Source organism: Setaria italica, chromosome I, assembly GCF_000263155.2.
Source record: "Setaria italica strain Yugu1 chromosome I, Setaria_italica_v2.0, whole genome shotgun sequence".
NCBI classification, from domain to species: Eukaryota; Viridiplantae; Streptophyta; class Magnoliopsida; order Poales; family Poaceae; genus Setaria; species Setaria italica.
This window is the reverse complement of record NC_028450.1, coordinates 28,954,442-28,974,106: the sequence shown is the minus strand read 5'-3', so window position 1 is coordinate 28,974,106 and position 19,665 is coordinate 28,954,442. Positions and strand designations below refer to the sequence as shown.

General features: G+C 39.4%; 2 protein-coding genes and 1 long non-coding RNA gene across 3 annotated transcripts; all 3 read right to left on the bottom strand.

The window, feature by feature from the left end:
• Positions 1-508: 508 nt before the first annotated feature.
• Positions 509-8,155, bottom strand: LOC105914646. The gene is made up of 4 exons (XR_001164322.2): positions 7,367-8,155; positions 6,770-6,938; positions 5,384-5,524; positions 509-4,460 (listed from the first exon to the last, which is right to left on the bottom strand). It is a non-coding gene; the product is annotated as an uncharacterized LOC105914646 (long non-coding RNA).
• Positions 8,156-8,692: 537 nt separating this feature from the next.
• On the bottom strand, positions 8,693-9,289 carry LOC101779767 (photosystem II 5 kDa protein, chloroplastic-like). The gene has a single exon (XM_004952848.3). It carries the CDS (start codon positions 9,207-9,209, stop codon positions 8,886-8,888), a length of 324 nt encoding a protein of 107 aa, XP_004952905.1. The 5' UTR covers positions 9,210-9,289; the 3' UTR covers positions 8,693-8,885.
• A 637-nt stretch (positions 9,290-9,926) lies between these two features.
• Positions 9,927-18,881, bottom strand: LOC101779379 (GPI ethanolamine phosphate transferase 1). Its single transcript, XM_004952847.4, has 18 exons — positions 18,538-18,881; positions 18,247-18,438; positions 17,534-17,689; positions 16,773-17,066; positions 15,846-16,063; positions 15,669-15,743; positions 15,519-15,585; positions 14,903-15,225; positions 14,255-14,488; positions 13,991-14,178; positions 13,643-13,778; positions 13,439-13,547; positions 12,340-12,442; positions 12,048-12,234; positions 11,356-11,454; positions 11,207-11,265; positions 10,697-10,802; positions 9,927-10,285 (listed from the first exon to the last, which is right to left on the bottom strand). Exons 1-18 carry the CDS (start codon positions 18,752-18,754, stop codon positions 10,121-10,123), a joined length of 2,928 nt encoding a protein of 975 aa, XP_004952904.2. The 5' UTR covers positions 18,755-18,881; the 3' UTR covers positions 9,927-10,120.
• Between the last annotated feature and the right edge of the window lie 784 nt (positions 18,882-19,665).

The following is a 19,665-nucleotide window of genomic DNA, read 5'->3' as shown; positions in this document are numbered from 1 at the left end:
AAAATCAGGGCAATTCAAGAACTACTCAGTGGATTTCTTCTGGATGAGTTAGTAAATCCAGCAGGAGAGTTCCATAATGATGGATCAAATAGGCATCACTGTCATGACTCGAGTTCAAAATAGTTGATCCAAAATGTTGAACTTGGAGAGTTGATGCAATGTAATATTATTCATATATGTGTGTGCACAATGTGTCTATGTATAATATTATTTGAAATGTAATATTATAGATCAAATACAACTTTATATATATTGTGTATTAGAACTAGTATACGTAAAGGAAACAAATATGAAATACTAATATAGAATAAAGAAATAGAAAATAAAATGAGAAAAGAAACAGAATAGAAAAAAGAATTTAGTATCGGTTGGTCTCCCCAACCGGTACTAAAGGACCCCTTTTAGTACCAGTTATTTGAACCGGTACTAAAGGACCCCCTTTAGTACTGACTTAGCAATACCGGTTGCACAACTGGTACTAAAGAGGGGTTTGGACCCAGTACTGAAGGCACTTTCCCCAGTAGTGTAAGCACATAGCGATTGTGCTCAAACCACATTTTGGCACACATGTGCACCAAGACGCTTGAGAGTGTGATATGTTAAAAGCTTAAAACTAGATGCATAGAATAAAGTTGTTAAAGAAGTACTAAATATATAAAAATGGATAAAATGTTGAATAATTGTGAAGTCCAATTACTAGCTTGAAGTATTATTGGTAAAACTAAATCAAGCCATGGACACACTTGACAACTTATTAGCTTGCCCAAACAACTACATTTGTTTTGAAATTAAGTACTACTTCATCTCAATACTTAATTGCTAAAAGTTTATCTAACTTAATTACTACATGTATACAAACTATAGTATCCTAATCAAAACTTGAGAGGGGAGGGGAGGGCGTGGCCCCTACCAGCCCTCCTTTGGCTTCGTCCCCGGCAACAATTGGAAAGCCAAAGGAGATTTGGCAAGTCTAGTACAAAAGTTACATGGGCATGGGTAAAAACATGGGCGAGGAAACCCTTGCCAAAATTTGCCAGCGCTGCTGCCATTGAAATTGCTGAGGTATCAACACATCATTGGTTGCACGCGACTCTATGATTCTTTGGTTAACAACATTCAAAATGTTGTTTCTCCTAAGCCTTAAGTCGGATTGTAAATTCGTTAGAACCATTGAATTCGTTATAATTAACTCTACAAATCTAGGTCCATTGTGAATATATTTTAATAATTAAATAATGATTGACACATTGGACCCACATGTCATATACATAATCAAAAAATATTTGGCAACAATTAGCATGGCAACAATCCAAACACCACTACATCAATTTTTTGACTATGCCATGGATTTGGTCATCACCAAAATGTGGTAAGGTTGAGTTGGGCATAAACCAAACATTCCCTACAAGCGGTGCTTCAGAACTCACTTCTCAAATGATCCTCATAAGCTACATCTTGAGATTATTTTTGGCGGAACAAAGTTACTGTGTAATTCTACTCAAATTGGATAATTTCGCTTTATTAGTCAACTAGCTCATTTGCTTGAAGAAGCCAGCCAGCCTTCCTGTTCCCATCCCCAGCATTGGAACCATGATAAATATGGTGCCCTTTGAGTTTTGTCTATTAGGCACAGGTGATCATCCTCCAATCACTTGTACTTTATTTCCAACAACATTATATATTGGGTCTGTCTATCCATCACTCAGGTGATTTGAGGGCTCTCATCACCTAGGTGATTTGGCTAGACAAATCACCTAAATCTATGACGAAATAAGATTTGAGTGATTTGTTTGCTGCCCTCACACAGTCAGCCAAAGAATCTGCATACTAATTTTTGAGTGAAACAAGTATATTGCTCACCCAAATTTAATACACACAAAATTAGAGACAAAAACTTCTCAACCAAATTTAATACACATAGAATTAAAGGGCAAAATATACACATCTGCATATGAAAACAAATCAACCAGGCCACACAAATGAAATCAGATCAAGCAAAAAAAATACCATATATACAAAGAATTCAACAAACAGAAAAATTACATATGCGGAATGAAAAAATTACATCCAACTGCCTATAATAAAAATACAAAGAAAGTAATGTAAGATATAAATGAGCAACTTCATATGTGCAAGATCATCAATGAATTAGGCTAGATAGTGATGGTCACACTGATAGTGATAAACCAAAAGGCTAATTGTTCAATGAAAACTCAATAAAACACAAAGACAAACATATATCGATAGATAATAAACTGAATTGAATCAATGCTATAATGAACAGAATTCAATCCAGTTGCTAAAATATCTGAAGAAGAATTATTGTTGAAGATACTAACAGAGAAAGAAATAGGATGGGTATTTAGATGTCGGTACAGAGCAAAATAAATAGTGCAAAAAGATGTAATCAGTAGCAAGAGACAAATTAAATTTGTTGTTGTTGCTATTTTAACCAATCAAAGATATTGAATATGAAACATACAACTAGACCCAATCATGAAACAGAACAAAGACAAGCTACAACTTACCTGAATCAAAATGTACCAAAATAAAATCAGAAACATACTGTATGATGAAACATACTGCATACAATAGTATCAAACATGCTGCATTCAGTAGAATCTATATGATCTAAAGCAAAATATGTATAATCTAAATAAACTTATTACTAGATTAGCAACAAAATACATGAATTGAGCAAAAAGGTATAATCAGTAGCAAAAATCAACGTGCAATTATCAGTGCTCAGATCAAACTTGCTACTATTGCTAATTTAACCTATCCAAGTCACTGAATACAAAAGCACAAAACTAGACTCAAGCAAGAGATAGAACAACCAGAAGCTGCAACTGCATTGAATAAAAACAAAGAACTAAAAGTTCAAGTGCACTAATTCTTCTGTATAATAAAAAATATAAAAGAGGACAAACATATACAAATTCCAAAGAAACCAAATGAAGTAACTTGTGCAAACAAACATAATATGCAACTACCTAAGGTAACTAGAATTATCAGCTTAAGATAAATGTAAAAACAATGGCAACCTGCAGATTCTTCAGATAGAAAAATATGATAGAGATAGAAAATGCTAGGACTGGAATTTTTGGCTAAGAATATAATAGAGTACTACATTAGATAAAAAGATAATTATTTAACACCTCAAGTATATTACTCCATTATATCCTACAAGTTATGAAACAAAATGTTCCAAATTTCCAAAAACCATATGCAGATTACACAAATGACTCAAATTTTTTTCTAAGGAATGCAGATAAACAAATTAATTTGGGTTGTCAATGAAACTCCCAAATATAGATTAAACAAATATCCAAAATTTCCGAAAACCATATGCAGATTTTTCAAATAACTTATATTTGTTTTCTAAGGAATGCAGATAATCAGATTTATTTTGGCTTCTTACTAAAACCCCCTGAGACAGAATGATCAAATGTCCCAAATTCCTAAAAATGACTCATATTTGTTCGAAGGAATTTGGGTTGTCACTGGAACCCCCAAACAAATAAAGATTTAACAAATATCCTAAAACCCAAAAGCTATATACAGATTTCTCAAATAACTCAGATTTCTTTCCTATGGAATGCAAATAACCAGCTTTATTTGGGTAGTCACGAAAACACCTAAATACAGATTGCTCATATGCCACAAATTTCCCCAAATACAAAGAGGCAACACCTAAAGTCGTACATCCCCATGAAATTTACACCTCAATGTTGCATATGATACAATGCAATAAACAAAGTAATTATAGTGACAACAAAATATAAATTCTAAAAAACTCTTACATTCCTGAATAGGAACAAAAACGACTGGTTTTCGCACATATATCAGATTCATACCAGGTGACCCATTTAAATATTAGATAAAATATAATATAATAAGGGTAAAACTGAGAGGCAGGAGTTCACATAGACTTAGAAAAAATAGATACATGACAACAAACATAATAAGTCTAAAATGAACTTTAAATAATAAGTAGTAGCACTAGCAACATGGAAAATCTAAACCCTAGTAGCAATCATCAATTTATGAGCTATGGATATTCAAATAGGAGCATATACTATTTCCTTTGCAAGTTTGTGATCATAGCAAACTTAAAATGAACCACCTTAAATTTGAGATCATAGCAAGTTTGTGATCATACGAAAACGAACCACCTTAAATTCTAAAATTCAAACATCATAGAAAACTACATTTAGATATAGCAAAATTTATGCCTAATAGGTTACTGTCAGATTTGTCACAACATAATGTAAGTCATATTTATCAAATATATGAAGCACTATAAAAGATAGATAAGTGCACTAGCACCATATGTTGAGGGGGATAGAACCACATACCGCAATCACATCTTCTTCTTAGATGAACCAGCTTCAACATCATCTTTGGTCCTTAGAGCCCTCCTTTCATCTAAAATCTTTTGGACTGGAGCTGCATTGAGCCTGCGAAGCAAAAAAACGGTGAGAAGATCCTTTTATACAAAATTTCCAGGATTTTCTGGAAAGCAAAATAGAGAAGAAAGCTCATCCACATATAATCGTCATCAACAGATTTAAAGTTGAACAAATAATATAGAATAATGGAAAAAATGTCAATGCACTAAGGGGCAACATGATTCCATTGTGGTTATGGATGTAGACACGTATCCTTTTATTGCGCATGGTAAAAATGGAACCATACTGGCTGCATAGGAAAAAAAAAGGTAGAGAACATAGTATAGATCAAGAACAAAAGAAACATCAGAAGAGAACCAGAACCATAATCCTCAATGAGCTTCTAGTGACCACTAAAGAGCACTAATGAATGATGAAAATTTTCTCACTAAAAACTGGTACTTGTAGATACATCTACAGTTAAAAAACCAAGTAAATCCATGGATAATAAATTGATCTAGAAAAAGATAACTAAATGGAAGATAACTACAGATAACATACACAAGTTCAAAACCACTAGGAGTGCGAATATATCACACTAACAGGTCAACGCAAATAGATATTTGCACATACATTTTTAATGCTATTCAATCACTGTTCACAAATATCAAATTAACAGTGATGATTTCAATGCAAAATCAGACCCAATTAACTGTATCTGAACCTATATACATATAACACATGCAATAGCAAGTAAAATATAGGTCACAGAATGTAAAATACAGATTACAAATGAAAACAACAAGCATACTTAGTATATGATATCATTGCTTGAGCATACTAATGTGAGCAAGGACAGATGACAGATGCCTATTTCCCTATGGTTTGATCAATGCTAATTCCTAAATTTTCAGAAGCCTGACAGTCATAAAACCACATATCTTTCCTAATCAAACTATAGTTATCCATGGTGAGCAAGAACAGATGGATACCTAGGCCTCTGACTACACACCTTCGGACAGCATTCCGCCCTAGACCTAGCCTCACGCCAGTCACAACAGCCCGCAACCCCATCGAGCTGGACGAGAATTGAAATCTCCAACACCACACACAGTTGAAGGGATTTGGATGAACTGCCTCAAGCGGAAAAAAAATCAAATTAATCATACGAAGGTATAAGTAATAGATAGAACCATATGTGTGTTAGGAGGGGAAAATTAAGCTAACTGCATGTTTCAACTGACATTAAAAGTGTACTATATATGATTGTGAAGAGGAATACAAATAAAATGTACTTTATACTAATTCATAAAAACATGTACAAAATGGTTCATTAAAAGGCTCATATAAGAACAGACACAAGAAGAGAACATCTATATCCATTGGTGCTAGAAAAAAATAATAAGCAAGGGAACACCACAAATAATGGTGTTAACCTACACTACAGCTCACCAAAGGGTAAATCTGGTCAGAACATAAGGTGACACTTAAAAATATGAAATTCAATACTTACATGAACATATAAAATTAATGGATTGACACAAATTGACCGTTTACATTTTACACAGAGGGTGACCAACACAGCATGGCTAATAGGCTAACAACAACTAACATATCAGCCTCATATACATTGATTCCTGATCAAAAGAATCATAGCAACCACAATGATCTAGCCTATAGAGAAGAGAGTATAAATAACTAGGTAGAACCAAAACAAATCGTTGCAAATTTCTTGGAAAAGAAACTCTACAAATCATCCACATGCAAAAAAACAAGTGGATCTGGAAAAAAAATCAGATCAGGCTAATTGTGAGGTAGTGAACCTAATATAACATACCAATTTGCAGTCCAATACAGGAACACAGAATTATGGATCAACAGACCTCGCTCAGTTCAGCATGCGCAAATTGTCATAATCAGAAAAAAAAGGATCATGCCCCTCATCCCCGCTCACCCTCGTTCACATAGCACTACCATAGGACCATATCATCTAGTTTACCTATACAATAAAATGGACACAATTGCCTAATCTCCAGGACTAAGAACCACAATTTCATTAGGAAATGCCCCACCCCACTGCTCGGGTACCTAATCAGATACGGAGAGGTGCAGAATGTCGAAACCTAAGCCATACGAACAAAAACTTGAAACCTAGTATAATTAGATATGATTTAATGCTAAATAGCCTAACCAAAATCTAGCATCCTACTGGATCGTTGGAAACAAGGCATGAACCAATCTCCACAGAAACCAACGCAAAATATATAAAATCGAGAACAATAGAAAGTCGCTAATGTCTACAATGACTGGGAGCAGAAATCGCAGGGGACGAAAGGCACAGTGAAGGAGGAATGGTTTGAAGGCAGCCATGGAAAAACCTTGGAGATGGCTTGGCACCATCGCTCACACCACCGTCTCGCCGCCCACGGAATGAACCTCAGAGATCCCCTAGCGCTGCTGCCTCGCCGCCCCTCGGGGATGAGCCTCGGAGATCCCCTGGCGCCACCGCCTCGCCGCCCACGGAAAAAGATGAAGGGGCGAATGAAACTACGGGATCCAGAATAAATGAATCATGTCTCTGCCATGTAGGATCAGATAGCATCGATCGGATGGCCAAATCAAACGGACAAAATAATAATGATGCATCGATCGGATGTCCAGAAATTCGAGCGACGGAGACTCTCAAATCACCTGAGTGAGGGATAGCTTTTCCCTGTATATTACGTGTCTGTTTCTAGAATAACTTATATTTAGAGAAATAGTTGATATCTCGTGTTTGTTTTAAGGATATGACTTATATTTAGAGAGTAGTTAAAATCTACAGTGACCTACTTTAATTAGGAATCGGACGGAATAGTTGTGTTCTACAAACACGCAATTTACCTACATAAATACATGTGAAAGAGTGAGGGCCTTGTATGTTAGCGGTGATCTTTTTCTTGAGAAAAAACTCGCAGTTCTGTTATGGAAATTACCTTTTACACTGTGACATGTTTGCCTTTCTTCTCTCTATTATACCCGCGGCCCACCATCTCCTTGACTCCTCCAGCAAACGCTCTGCAGGTTTGTCATCGGCCCACGGCCAGTGGCTTACTCCGAACACTGAGGCGGAACGGAGGAAAAACGTAGGAAAAATGGACGCTTCGGTTCCGGAGGAAAGGGAAGCGAGTAACGCGTTTGGGACAAAGGAATCGACGATAGACTTTCCAGAGGAACGGTCAGAAAGGCTGTACTTTTGGAGGAAAGGAAAAATGTGCTCCGAGCTCAGGGAAATTTTTCCTGCAACGCTCGCTCGCGCACTCATGCGCTAATCAAGCTTACCTCATGTGCTCTTCTTCCTCTTCACACAGCTTCATTTGAGGTTTGAGCAACAAGAGGAAATAAAGAAAGACAAAAATATTAAAAATGAAATCGAGCATCAACTTGAGCAATCACTGAACGAATCCTTTGAGAAATTCAAAGAATCGAACTCCAAATCTAGAAAAAAAAATAGAGAAAAAGGACTCTGCCCAAAAAGAGAGAACTTCATTTCTCTTGGTTTGAGAGCGGAGCTTTGGATGGCGAAGGAGAACGGGTTCGGCGTGCTCGAAGAGGTCCAGTGCTCACCCCTTGATGCCGGTTGCCGGGCCGCTGACCTCCGGGCGTCCGTCCATGGTTCTTTGTCCGTCCATGGTTCTTTGACCCTTGGGGCCTCCGTGCTCGAAGCTAGTTGATTCAGGGAGGGATGGAGGACGACAGCAATGGTGTGTGCGTGAGTGGATAAGGATGATGTGTGGTGGCTTGTACAAACAACCGTAGGACCCACATGTAAGAGGGTCACGGTAGATAGTATCACTTTGGTTTTGCTGCTCAGTAACAAATGTGCTCGTGGTAATTTGTTTAGACACTAAAATCTAATCAGTATTTCTATTAGGACAACATTTTGTGATTCCTGTGTTATGAATTCCTGCGATCCAAACAACCTAAACTTTACATTCCTGTATTTTGGATTAATGTAGTATTCCACTTTTCGCTCCATCTCATTCATGCATTTTTTTTCCATTCCTTTATTTTCCGTTCTTTTATTCCAAACAAGCCCTCGACAAAAATACAACGCGCAGCAATTCTTTGTTCCGACGCATGATGCTTCATTAATCAGTCAGGCTTGCCACCGATTCATTTAATTTCGTCGATACAAAAGCCATGCACAATGTTATGTTCTGGCCAGCAAGGAGATTGCCACAGGTACACGTGGTTTTGCGTTTTCCATCGCCACAGATCCGGTGTCAAGGGCTCAAGGAAGAGCTAACACAGAGATGATCTCTCATGTAACGAAACAAGAACGGTTTTATCCTCGAATTTGCAATAATATTACAACTTTGAGACCGTCCATGGCGACCGTCTCATCTAAAGCTCGAATCAACAAGGTGAGACAAACCGGACGCATAGCATGCATTATATACCACACGCACAACCCCCCGCACGCCCCCTGCCTGCAGCGTGCTCGATCTCTCATCAGTTGTGGCAGACCTTGGCGGTGGGCATGGTGACGCAGATGGGCGCGTACTTCTTCTTCGCCTCGGGGGTCCCGTTCTTGGGGCCCGCCATGGCGGCGCCGGCGCCGCCGATGGCCGCGACGCACGCGGCCGCCGCCGCCAGCATCACGGCGCGGCGGCCCTCGGCGGGCCGGGCCTCGGCCTCCTCGGCCGCCAGCCTCGCAGCGGGCTCCTGCTGGCAGCGGTCGACCCTGGCGGCCCTGGCCACGGCGAAGCTGCCGCGGCGGGAGGGCGCGGCCGCCGCCACGGCCGCGAAGGACGCCATCATGGTGAGCGACGCCATCGGTTGCGCTGGGTTCTGCTGGTGCGTGTGTGGGGACTGGGGACGTGGATGGCTCGTGCTCTCGCGGGGAGCTTTTCGCGGCGGGTTATTAAGCTGCGGTCGGGAAGGGAGGGGGGCGCCTTATCCCGCGTGGGGGTGAGCCGCCACTGGGGCGCCGCCATGTGGCCGGGAGGCGTGACGTGGCGGAGGGGAGGGCGCGGATGCTGGATAACGCCAGGTGTGGCGGCCGGAGAGGATAACGAACGGGCGGACCGGATGCAGGCGGGATTTGGGTTACTGGACCGGGCCGCTCCGATCGTGATCGACCAGCTGCACGACGCTGTGGCCTATGCTACTGAACAATTTACATAATTTTTCGTGCGGTTAGTTGGTAAATGAACAAGGAGTGAAGAGAAACGCAGTAAAGATGTGTTTTTACTGAAGAGACCATTTTTCCTCTGCCGTGTTCTTGCTGGCTACGCACGAAGCCAGGGTGCGTCGTGGAGAAGACCGTCCACAGTCACCACGGTGACCGGGTGACCCGTAAGGTCAAGTTAGTTTTTCACCAGAAAAGCCACGGCGAGCTTGTGCAGTTTCTGGACCTTGCCGAAGATGATATAACGAATGATGGTACCTAGTAGTACATCCTAGCAATGGACAGTTAGTTACCTTTGCTGACTGAACTAAATCAACATACGTTAATTTATCATAGCAAGAGAAGAAAATTTCACACAAATAAAGCATGCAAAAAAGCCTATTCACCGCTTGTGATATGAATGGAAAAAATAAATTAGCACAAAATTTTGATACGAGGTCCATCTACAAAACTACGCAACCTACTAAGTTACAAAACTTGGGCCACAGATGAAAGCCGAGCCCAGAATTAATTAAAGAAAATGAATGTATCTGGACCTCTAAAAGAACTGAACAATTTACATAACTTTCCGTGCAGTTAGCTGCCGTGATGAGACCACAATGTCTCTGGTGTATATATTTGTCAGAGCAAAAAGCAGCAAAACGAAGACTACTTGGGCGCTCACTATTCCAAAATGGCTAATGCTGTTGCCAATCTCCATCCAACTGCCGGTATTACGTACCTGTGGGTAAAATGTAACAGAAATATTCAGAACATTAATTTATGTGGCTGTAGGAAATTTCACTTATATTTAGATGTAAGGCTAAACGTAGTCATCAGAAAGAAAATGCAAAGTAACACCATCTTAGTGCATCTCCAACTTCCTAGAGATAGAGCCTTTGAGCTCCTAGACCTGAGTCCAAAACTAGTTTATTACTTTATACTGCACAGCACACACTATCCATATGGAGTATATCTTTAATAAGAAATTGCCTTTAAGATATTTAAACATGGCAAACCAAACAAACTTTACCCACTAATAGATACAAATGAAAGAAACTATAGAGAAACTAAATATGGCTAAGGTAATGGAACATGTCTTGAAACCATGAAAAATAGAATTTCGAAGCATCAACAAAAAGAGAATACATACCAGGAAAAAGAAATGAATGGTCATCACATCTGAAAGCAGTATTACAAGAAAATAGCAGCCCAATCGTGGGATCCGGACAATCTTGGTTATCGCACTAAATGTACATCTGCAATTGATCAAGAAGATCAGCTTAATAAAGTCCAGGTTGAACACAAATTAAAAGAGCTCTTTTTAACTTGGGTGTCTGGGCGTCCAAAGCCCCAACATTAGGTGGTTGAATGTTAAAGCAGAAAAAAAGTGATAACTAATGTGGACAGAACAAACTTAATCTCAATAGATATCAAAACGAACATCAAATTATATACACCTTGGTGCCTATTTTATCTTTCTATAGCAGAAGCTGACCTTATTGTAACAAGAATTTACATTAAACCATCATATTTTGTGAAAGATGGTTAGACAAAAATAAAATTATCATGCACTGAAATTCCATAAATCACATCTTCATTAGCTCATTTTAACTTGATGACACTACATAGCATAACAGTAGCAAGGTCCAAAAGAACTTACATGACAAGCATGAAAGGAATGAACAATTTAAAGATAAGAAGTCCTGCCATAAGAAATGGCTGCCAAGAAAAAAGAGAAAACATCAATGTCTAGAGTAATAATAAGTAAAAGTAGTCTTTCAATGAGAAACCTATAGCATATAAACTTACACTAAATACTGTAATGAATCTGTACACGGATGAGATCTCAAAACTTGCAATACTTGCAAAATTACCAGTACCAAAGAAGGCCACATTAAATAAGATCACCTGCAAGACAGAAAGAAATCACTGGCTAGAGCATTATGCTTTCAGCAAAAATAATGACAAAACTGTTCTTAGTTTCTACTAGAACTACATGGTTGGATACTTAAAAAAGATATATGGTGGAAATATGGAATATAATGCTATGAAGATAGGAAGATGGCCAGCACAGGGAGTCTCTAATACATGCATTTGATCATTATTTTCATGTTATACGTTATTCAGAAGTACGGAATGCATAACCATGTGGAAGCATTTCTTATATTATAAATCTGTCAATGTCATTCTGTAGTGAAATTTAATATGTTTACATTATCAATGGTCCAAGTTTTTCAAAGTTGGACTTCACACATTCTAAAACATCTATTGAGAACAGATGGGTTAGCTTTCATTGGCCACCCGGCCACCCCTTCTCCTAATGATTTAGCATCTTTGGCTGCTTAAGACTTCAACTCTAGAGGATTATCTACTGTTCATACAATCTGATATCTATTCTGCCATATATATAAAAAAAGAATGCATTGTGTCCAATTGCTTCCACACTTTTATGCTGTACCGCAACTATAGAATTGGGATTATATACTGCAACCAGTACTTACAAATAACAGAGGAATTCTTAAATCAGATAGTTGTAGGTGTCTTTCTTCATAACCAAACACTGAGCCATCCACAAGGTTTCTACGGCGTGCAGAACCGCTTTCTTCTGAGCAGTACAGGTTGGCAGATTCCACAAATATCCATCCAATCAGTACCATTGAGAAAGCGCTGTAGAAAACTGCTTCATAGCTGCAGGTTTGACAAAATATGAGATACTATTTCCATGTTCCAAGACTTCAGGCACAGCACACACACAAAAAAAAAGTGTATGAACTGCAGAAGGTAACAGCATACCCAATAGAAAGCAGCAGAAAAGGAGGAGCAAAACCCAAGAAGATAGATGTAAGACGAGACAGAACACTAGGTGGTGAGAAAAGAGGTAGCACCATAGCAACACCTGCCAAAGATAATAAATGTTAAAAACAATAGAACCAAAAATCTTACAAGTTCGAATGAGCAATCAAGCAGGATATAGCACAAATAAGGTTGAACAAATGGCTTTAAAAAATCGGATGTGTTTAATGGAGTTCAGCTCAACATACTTTCAATGGACAAAGCCCCAACACTGATCTAGATTTTTAACAAACTAGAATGTTTCCACCTGGGGTTACAGCTATTCCCCAGAGGCCAAGATCAAATTTCAGTTTTTCTTCTTTCCTCTCTACATTTTATTCTCTGAATATATTCCAGTACGATTCTCACTGTTTCCCATAATAGAAACCGAAAGGGCACTTCTGAATTGTTAGCCTAGCAAAATTCTGAATTTGATACCATTTTCCTAATTCATTGGAGAATACATTTATTACAGTAATGCCAGCTAACATTGCCGCACATGATATTTTTTAGGTTTCAGAAAAGCAGCCAGTTGTGGAATCAAATCAATTATAGAAAACCTGGTCATCAGTACTATAACCAACCTTTGTTCCAGGCTTCCAGCTGTTTCATTACAGAACAAAAGGCGAAGCAATTGTTCTGCAAGAACCAAACTACCTACCACAAATAACAATAGGATGCTCGGACAGATCCAACAGGAATACAAGAGCATTCTTGGAAGAACTAGAACCTTTTTTGTTCAGTTAATGTACCAAACCCTCAATACCGTGAGTTTCTTATGTCCAAACGAGGCATTTAACCATTAAAAACGAAAAAAAATCAAAATGTAGCTTATCTAGTGATAACTAAAACGGTTCAGAAAATGCCACATAAGACCCTCACTCTTGGGTTGAGCATAAACAAAATTTAGCTGCAAGTGAGGTTCAGACTTATAAGTTAATTGTATGGTTACAAGAAAAAATGCTGCATCAACGAACCAGGTATTGCCATAAAAACTGAAGACATGAACCAATGACGCACTGCAGAATTGGCAGCACAAATAGAAACTCGTGTGGCTTACCAGCTACAGACCAGTTGATCAACTGGTGTAATGAGTGCAATTCTCTGTTCTGGGATCGATGTGAGGTAGATAACCACACCATTATTGAAGATATTGCAACTAAAATAACCTGAAACATAGTAAGTAACATGTCACAATGCATCAAACTTGAACTTCCACGACAGAAATGCCAATATCAGGATACAACTATTTTGAGTTTTGCACCTGAACAAAATATAGCTTTGAGGATTGAGAATCCCGTTTATTTGCTCGAGTCAGATAGAGCCAAAAGCTGGTACAGTTTGAGTTGGCCCATCTTGAAGCCACTGCGATCAGTATTATGAGAGCTCCGCTAAGAATTCTGCATATAAAGAGTTCATCAGACCATAAGCTGCAAGGAAACACCCAATTAAACAATATTTGGTGACATTAGATAGCTAGCAGCTTCTTACAATCATGAATGATAGATAACAGTATCAATGGTTTACTATGTACATGTAACAGCTTGTTCTCTACTAGGACTGGAGAAAATGTAAGGAAAAAGCATGCATGAAGGCTGTGAAAGAAGCATACACCAAGTTGTTGTTTTCTGGTATTTCAGCTGGCATCAATGTGAATACAGACAGGAACCAGCAAGCAAGCCATATGTATATCGCAAGTGCAGGGCTAGCTTGAATAAAAAAGGCTACATAAGTTGAACCAAGTATCCCAAGGACCAAGAAGCACCATGTATAAATTTTCCTATCAAAGAAGCTCATAACCTGCACATAAGTACCAAATTCCATGTTAAATATCCTGAAATCTTAAAATGCTTGGTGTGTCAACGTAGGCACATACCAGAAACTCCAATACAAACAGTGCAATGCCCGAACTGATCAGGAGATTCAATGTATACTTGAAGGGCATATTAGAAAATTCTCTCCACACAGCCTTCAGAAATTCGAAGTTTTGTACAATTCTTGTCCAAAGGAATATTGTCATAAATACGTAAGCATGGTAAAGAAGCGGTGATTTCTCTAGAAGCAGTATAATGGACGACAAACCCATAAAGAAACATCCACCTACGTAAACCTGAAACCAGAGGAGATAATATCAAAACAGTGTAATTAACTAATTATGTAACTAAAAGCACACCAGCATTTGATAAATAGAGAAAACACCAAAACATAGTTGTCTAATTTTGATAAGCAACTTTGCTTACACAAGAGTGAATAATTATGCAGCCCTAATTCTACCTGATGTCTACACTAGACATAACCAAACATCTGAAATTCTTGCTGTGAATTCTAAGTATCTGGTCTGCAGGGGCAAAGAAATAAGAATCTTGGAAAATGTAACAAGAAAAACATAATGAAGTTCAAGAAAAATATAGTGGCTCCAATCTAGATTGAGTAAACAGAAAAGACACCAACAAATGAATATGATTGTAACACATAAAAAACAGACATAAATTCATAAAGGCTGGATAATGATTAACTACCATACTTTCATGGAGGTATTCTTAGGATGCAACAAAGCCTTCTTTAGCAGAATCGCAGGAAATGATGTATACGACTGTAGCACATGTAGAATGAGGTTCACCATCCATCCAATATATCCAAGGGTAATTGTTGTCATTAACATGAACCAATCATATGTTTGGAAATAATGGAGACCAGCAAGAGCCATCCTTCGGAGCTCTTCAGAATGTTTCATGGCAGTATCATAGTCCCTTTCAGATATAAGATCCTCAATTTGACTGAGCACTGAAGAATAGTTTGCCAGTGGCTTAAAAGGCTTGAAATAAAGTGAACCGGATTGCTTCAGCTCTGAGATCGATAAGGAAGGCATGTTTAGGATTAAGAGTGCGATCTATTCTTTAATTTGTTTATCATGGTCACATTTCCAATTAAGAAAAAAACAGGAAGTTGATTGACAGCATGAACATTGAACAGTCTTGTTGGTCAACTGTTATGTTAAACTGTGACTTCAATGATAGAACATCAATGATGTCTCCACACCACCCATTCACACTACCACACATCTCACCAAGAATAGCATATCCTAGAAGCTTAGAAGCATGGAGTAAGCAAAATTTAAAGTTCAAGTATAAAAAGGATACGTGACTTTTGGAGAAACTGGTTAAGAATTTGCTTTGTATTGGCCAGAACTGCTTCAACTTCATCAGCCTGTAGGAAATAAAATTTAACAAACAGTGTTAAGCCAAACACAAATCTTTTTTTTTTTGCATAGTAAGCAGTGATTGTCTGACCTTGCTTAATTTCAAATATTGAGTAGGTAAGCTCCCCACCGAATTCATTGGGCATGGTAAACCCACAAGTGTAGACTGCAATTATTTTGAGGAACTCAGAAAAGGTCTATTTAAGAAAACCAAATGCAGCAAAAGAAGAAATGAATATATAGTTGAACACAGAAATTTCTAAGCTACCATTAGAGGAGCTATATCAGCCTGGTTGACATCCGCTCTCTCAAAGCCTTCGAGGGCCCAGTCCTGCGGAGTGGGCGTATCATGTTTATGGTCATCAACAAACCGAAAGCCATCATCTGGCTTCTCTGTATAAGCCAAGAACTTTGGGCTTCTAATTCCAGCACCCCATGCTACAAGAGGAGTATCGGTATTCGAAGGGTGTCCATCTCCATGGCTTCCTGTAGGTAGAAGTGCCTAATTACATCAGCGTTATAAATAATAAAGGAACAGTAGAGTACCAACCTAATATACTAAAAAGTTAACCAATAAAAATGAAGCCTTTTAAATTAGTCACAGCCTAACAGGTCAATAGCACAATTCCTTGTGACACCCAAGGCAGTTTTGCATGAAGTGCAACCAAAATCAGGCCTTAGATGACAGGATCGGGGTTGTCAACACTATATTCCAAATGTGGCTGCCTAGGCCCTAAGCAGCATGAAATCAGAGCAGACTGAATCAGTGCAGCCAATTTCAGTGCATGAAATCAGATTGAATCAGTGCCTATTTCAGGTCATCAATGCAACTAATTCATTTTGCAGTCCAGATTGAATCAGTGCAGTCAGGCATGCAGCAGTTCACTAGGGGATAATTTCCAAATTTATATGCATGCCAGGTGGGAAGAGATAGGCCTGGGGAGTTACTATTCAAATGTAAATTAATTCCCGGACCCTGGTATTCAAATTAAAACGTGACTGTTTCAAATTTGGCAGTTTTACAGTTTCCTGGTGGTGACCGAGGTGTCCCGCTCTCCCAGAACAACATAACTGGCAGGTTCCCTCCAACATTCAGAAACCTCGCCAGGCACCAGAACTCACATAGAACCTAACTCTAAAAATATATAAATATGACCAACAAATTATTTGTGAGACAGTTTTTTGTATAACTTACCTTTGTCACTCATTCCATGATCTGCGGTAAACACATAAGCTGTTTGGTTGTCTTTGAAATAGTTCTCCATGAGATTGTACATACTTTCAGCAATTTGATCAACAACCTTGACATTGTTCAGATAAATGCTTGAATAGGGTCGGTGTGCATGGCCATTGGTATCACAGCCCAGTAAGTGCAGAAATATAACCAATTTATCCTGTAAGAGTAACTGCCTCAATTTAATGTTGTCAAAAGACCTGTTGAGAAGACCTTGAAACTGGTCAAATGACCAATGATCCAGAAATGAAGCATCTGCAACCAAGGTCTCTAACAAAGTAAAAAAGTGATTCCAAAAGAAAAAATAAATTGCAAAGTCTGATTGATGGTTTAGATTCTTTTATGTTGAGTAAAACATTCTTTTCTTGAAGAGGGGCACATCCTTCATGTATTCAAACAAGAAACATCACACAAGAAAACCCATAAATTCATGATAACAATTGTCATTTGCTTTTATAAAAAAAAACTCTGGCCAAAAATAAAGAAAACAAATTCAAATTTCTATTTCGCATATAACCCATCTGCATGGTGAACTTTTAGATTAACATGAATATTCAGGAAAGAATGGAAGTGCAGTATGAGAAATCACAAAATTATATAAACATGTTGAGAAAAGAATGATATGATAATGTCTACCACAGTACTTTTAAGGCAATTACAAACATACAATACTATTCTAGATTAACTTTCAGCAAGCTACATGTTCTACAAATAAATCTGACCTGTTGCAAAGTCTTCATATTCATGGGGATAAGTGTCCCAGGTACTGTGAGGTACGCTACTGCAGAATATAGGAACAATATCTGGACTTCCATATGAGATAGTGTGCCGACTTTGATTGAATACAGAATCAAACTCAACAGGATTGGCCTTCCATCCTGCACCATATACAATATAAAGTTCAAATGTTTCATCAGTTCCCATATCATCTCCTAAAAGCCTTCACACTGAATTTCCAGTAACACAAATCAGGTGTGTTTTACTAAGTCTCAGCTAAAAGGAACTCTTAGTCCTAGACGAGCAAACACAGTAAATTAGGGCATAGCACAATATTTACTGCTTAGCCCATCAGATCATAGCATACTTACTATTTAATTGAGCAATATTAATCACGTGTAGGTTGTCAGTATTAATGTATTACCCATCTATAACATCTCTCTTGGTTACAACTTAACGCTTACCGGCACATTGTTAAGTACATGTGTTTTGGTCATCATGGAGGCACAAGCATCATCAATACTACTTCAGTGGTAACAACTACGAAAAATGGCAAGTTATAATAAATGGCAATGGCACTAGACAAAGCAATGCAATTACACAAAAGTGCAGCATAATTGGCGATTGAAGTAAACTGAATGACTTGTGAAAACATTGGACCGAATTGAATCACAGCTGGTAGCTGTGGTACAGTAGAACCAGCACAGGAGCAGCGCACCTTTGGTGACAGCACTGGGGTCCTCGTAGAATCCGGCGATGAGGGAGACGTGGCCGGGCCTGGACTCGGTGGGCGGGCGCGCGTGGCTGACACCCCACCGGCCCTTCTCCTCGATCACGCTGCGCAGGAACGGTGCCCGGTACCTTCCCCGCTCGTCCGGCTCGAAGAACTTGTCCGCCCTGAGCCCGTCCGCTGCACGCACCAAAACCCCCAGAGCCAAATCAGAAACCCAGCACATGGAGATTGGAGCCTAAGAGCAACGAGACGGGATCGAAGGATCAGGGGGCGCACCGACGAGGAGGACGAGGCGCTTGGCGGGGGCCGCGGAGAGGCGGGGCGGCACGGGGTCCATGCCGTGCACGATGGGGGACTTGAAGTAGATGTCGAAGATGCTCAGCATGTACACGGCGTGGAGCGCGACGCCGAGGACGACCAGCCACCGCTCGCGCCGCCGCGTGGAGGCGGACGGCGAGTGCGGCTGCGGCTGCGGGCGCGGGCGGCCGGCCATGGCGGCGGGGGGCGGGGCGCCGGCCGAGCCGTGGATGCTGAGGCGGTGGATCTGGGTTCTTGGGAGGGAAGGGGCACTGAGCGCGAAGGCGTCGTTGGACTGACGGACTGACACGACCAGGCACGCCGGGGAGTGGGCGGGCTGGCACGAGGATGGGGAATTGTGCATTTTTGTTTAACAATAATAAATCAATCAGATTAACTAGGAAAAAGTATTGCGTGACATTCATCCCTTACATTTCATTTCATTTGGTGCAAATGAACATCTGAATTAACTAAATTGGTGTATTTATATCTCCACTTTAGTTTAAAAATAGTTGTCATACAATATCAGTTTGGGCCATGTAATATTGTATTTCGCAGTACCATATATTCAATTTTGACTGTTGATCACAATCACAGACATAAAAACAGATCATTTCCAACTTTCATATTGTTCAAATCACAATCAATAAATAATTCACCAGCAATAATAATGCAATATACAACAAATTAAGCATCAACGATGCAACATACAACAAAAGTCATCAACAACAAACAACAAGTTCGCCAGCAACATACTTCAGTTGAGGGAAGGATTCACCTGACTCTGACTGGTACTGAAGTTTATCAGGCTAGAAATCAGAGAATGCAACTGCTTTGTGGTGTTCTTTAAAGCTTCGAGATCTTCTGTCTGAGACTTTAATGTTGTTTCTTGTGTTTCAGCGCTCAATCTTAGTGCACCCATCTCAGACTCCTGTTCAGCAATCTTTTGCCGAAGTTGTGCCCCCTTTGTTTCTCACTCTCAAGATCACCTTGTATTTCTTCTACCTGCAGCGCAGTACCAACCTTAGTCCTTTTCTTCGAGGGTGGGTGAATGCCAGCAACCTCCCGACATGTCCTAGATTGGACAACTCCAGCTACCACTTCAGC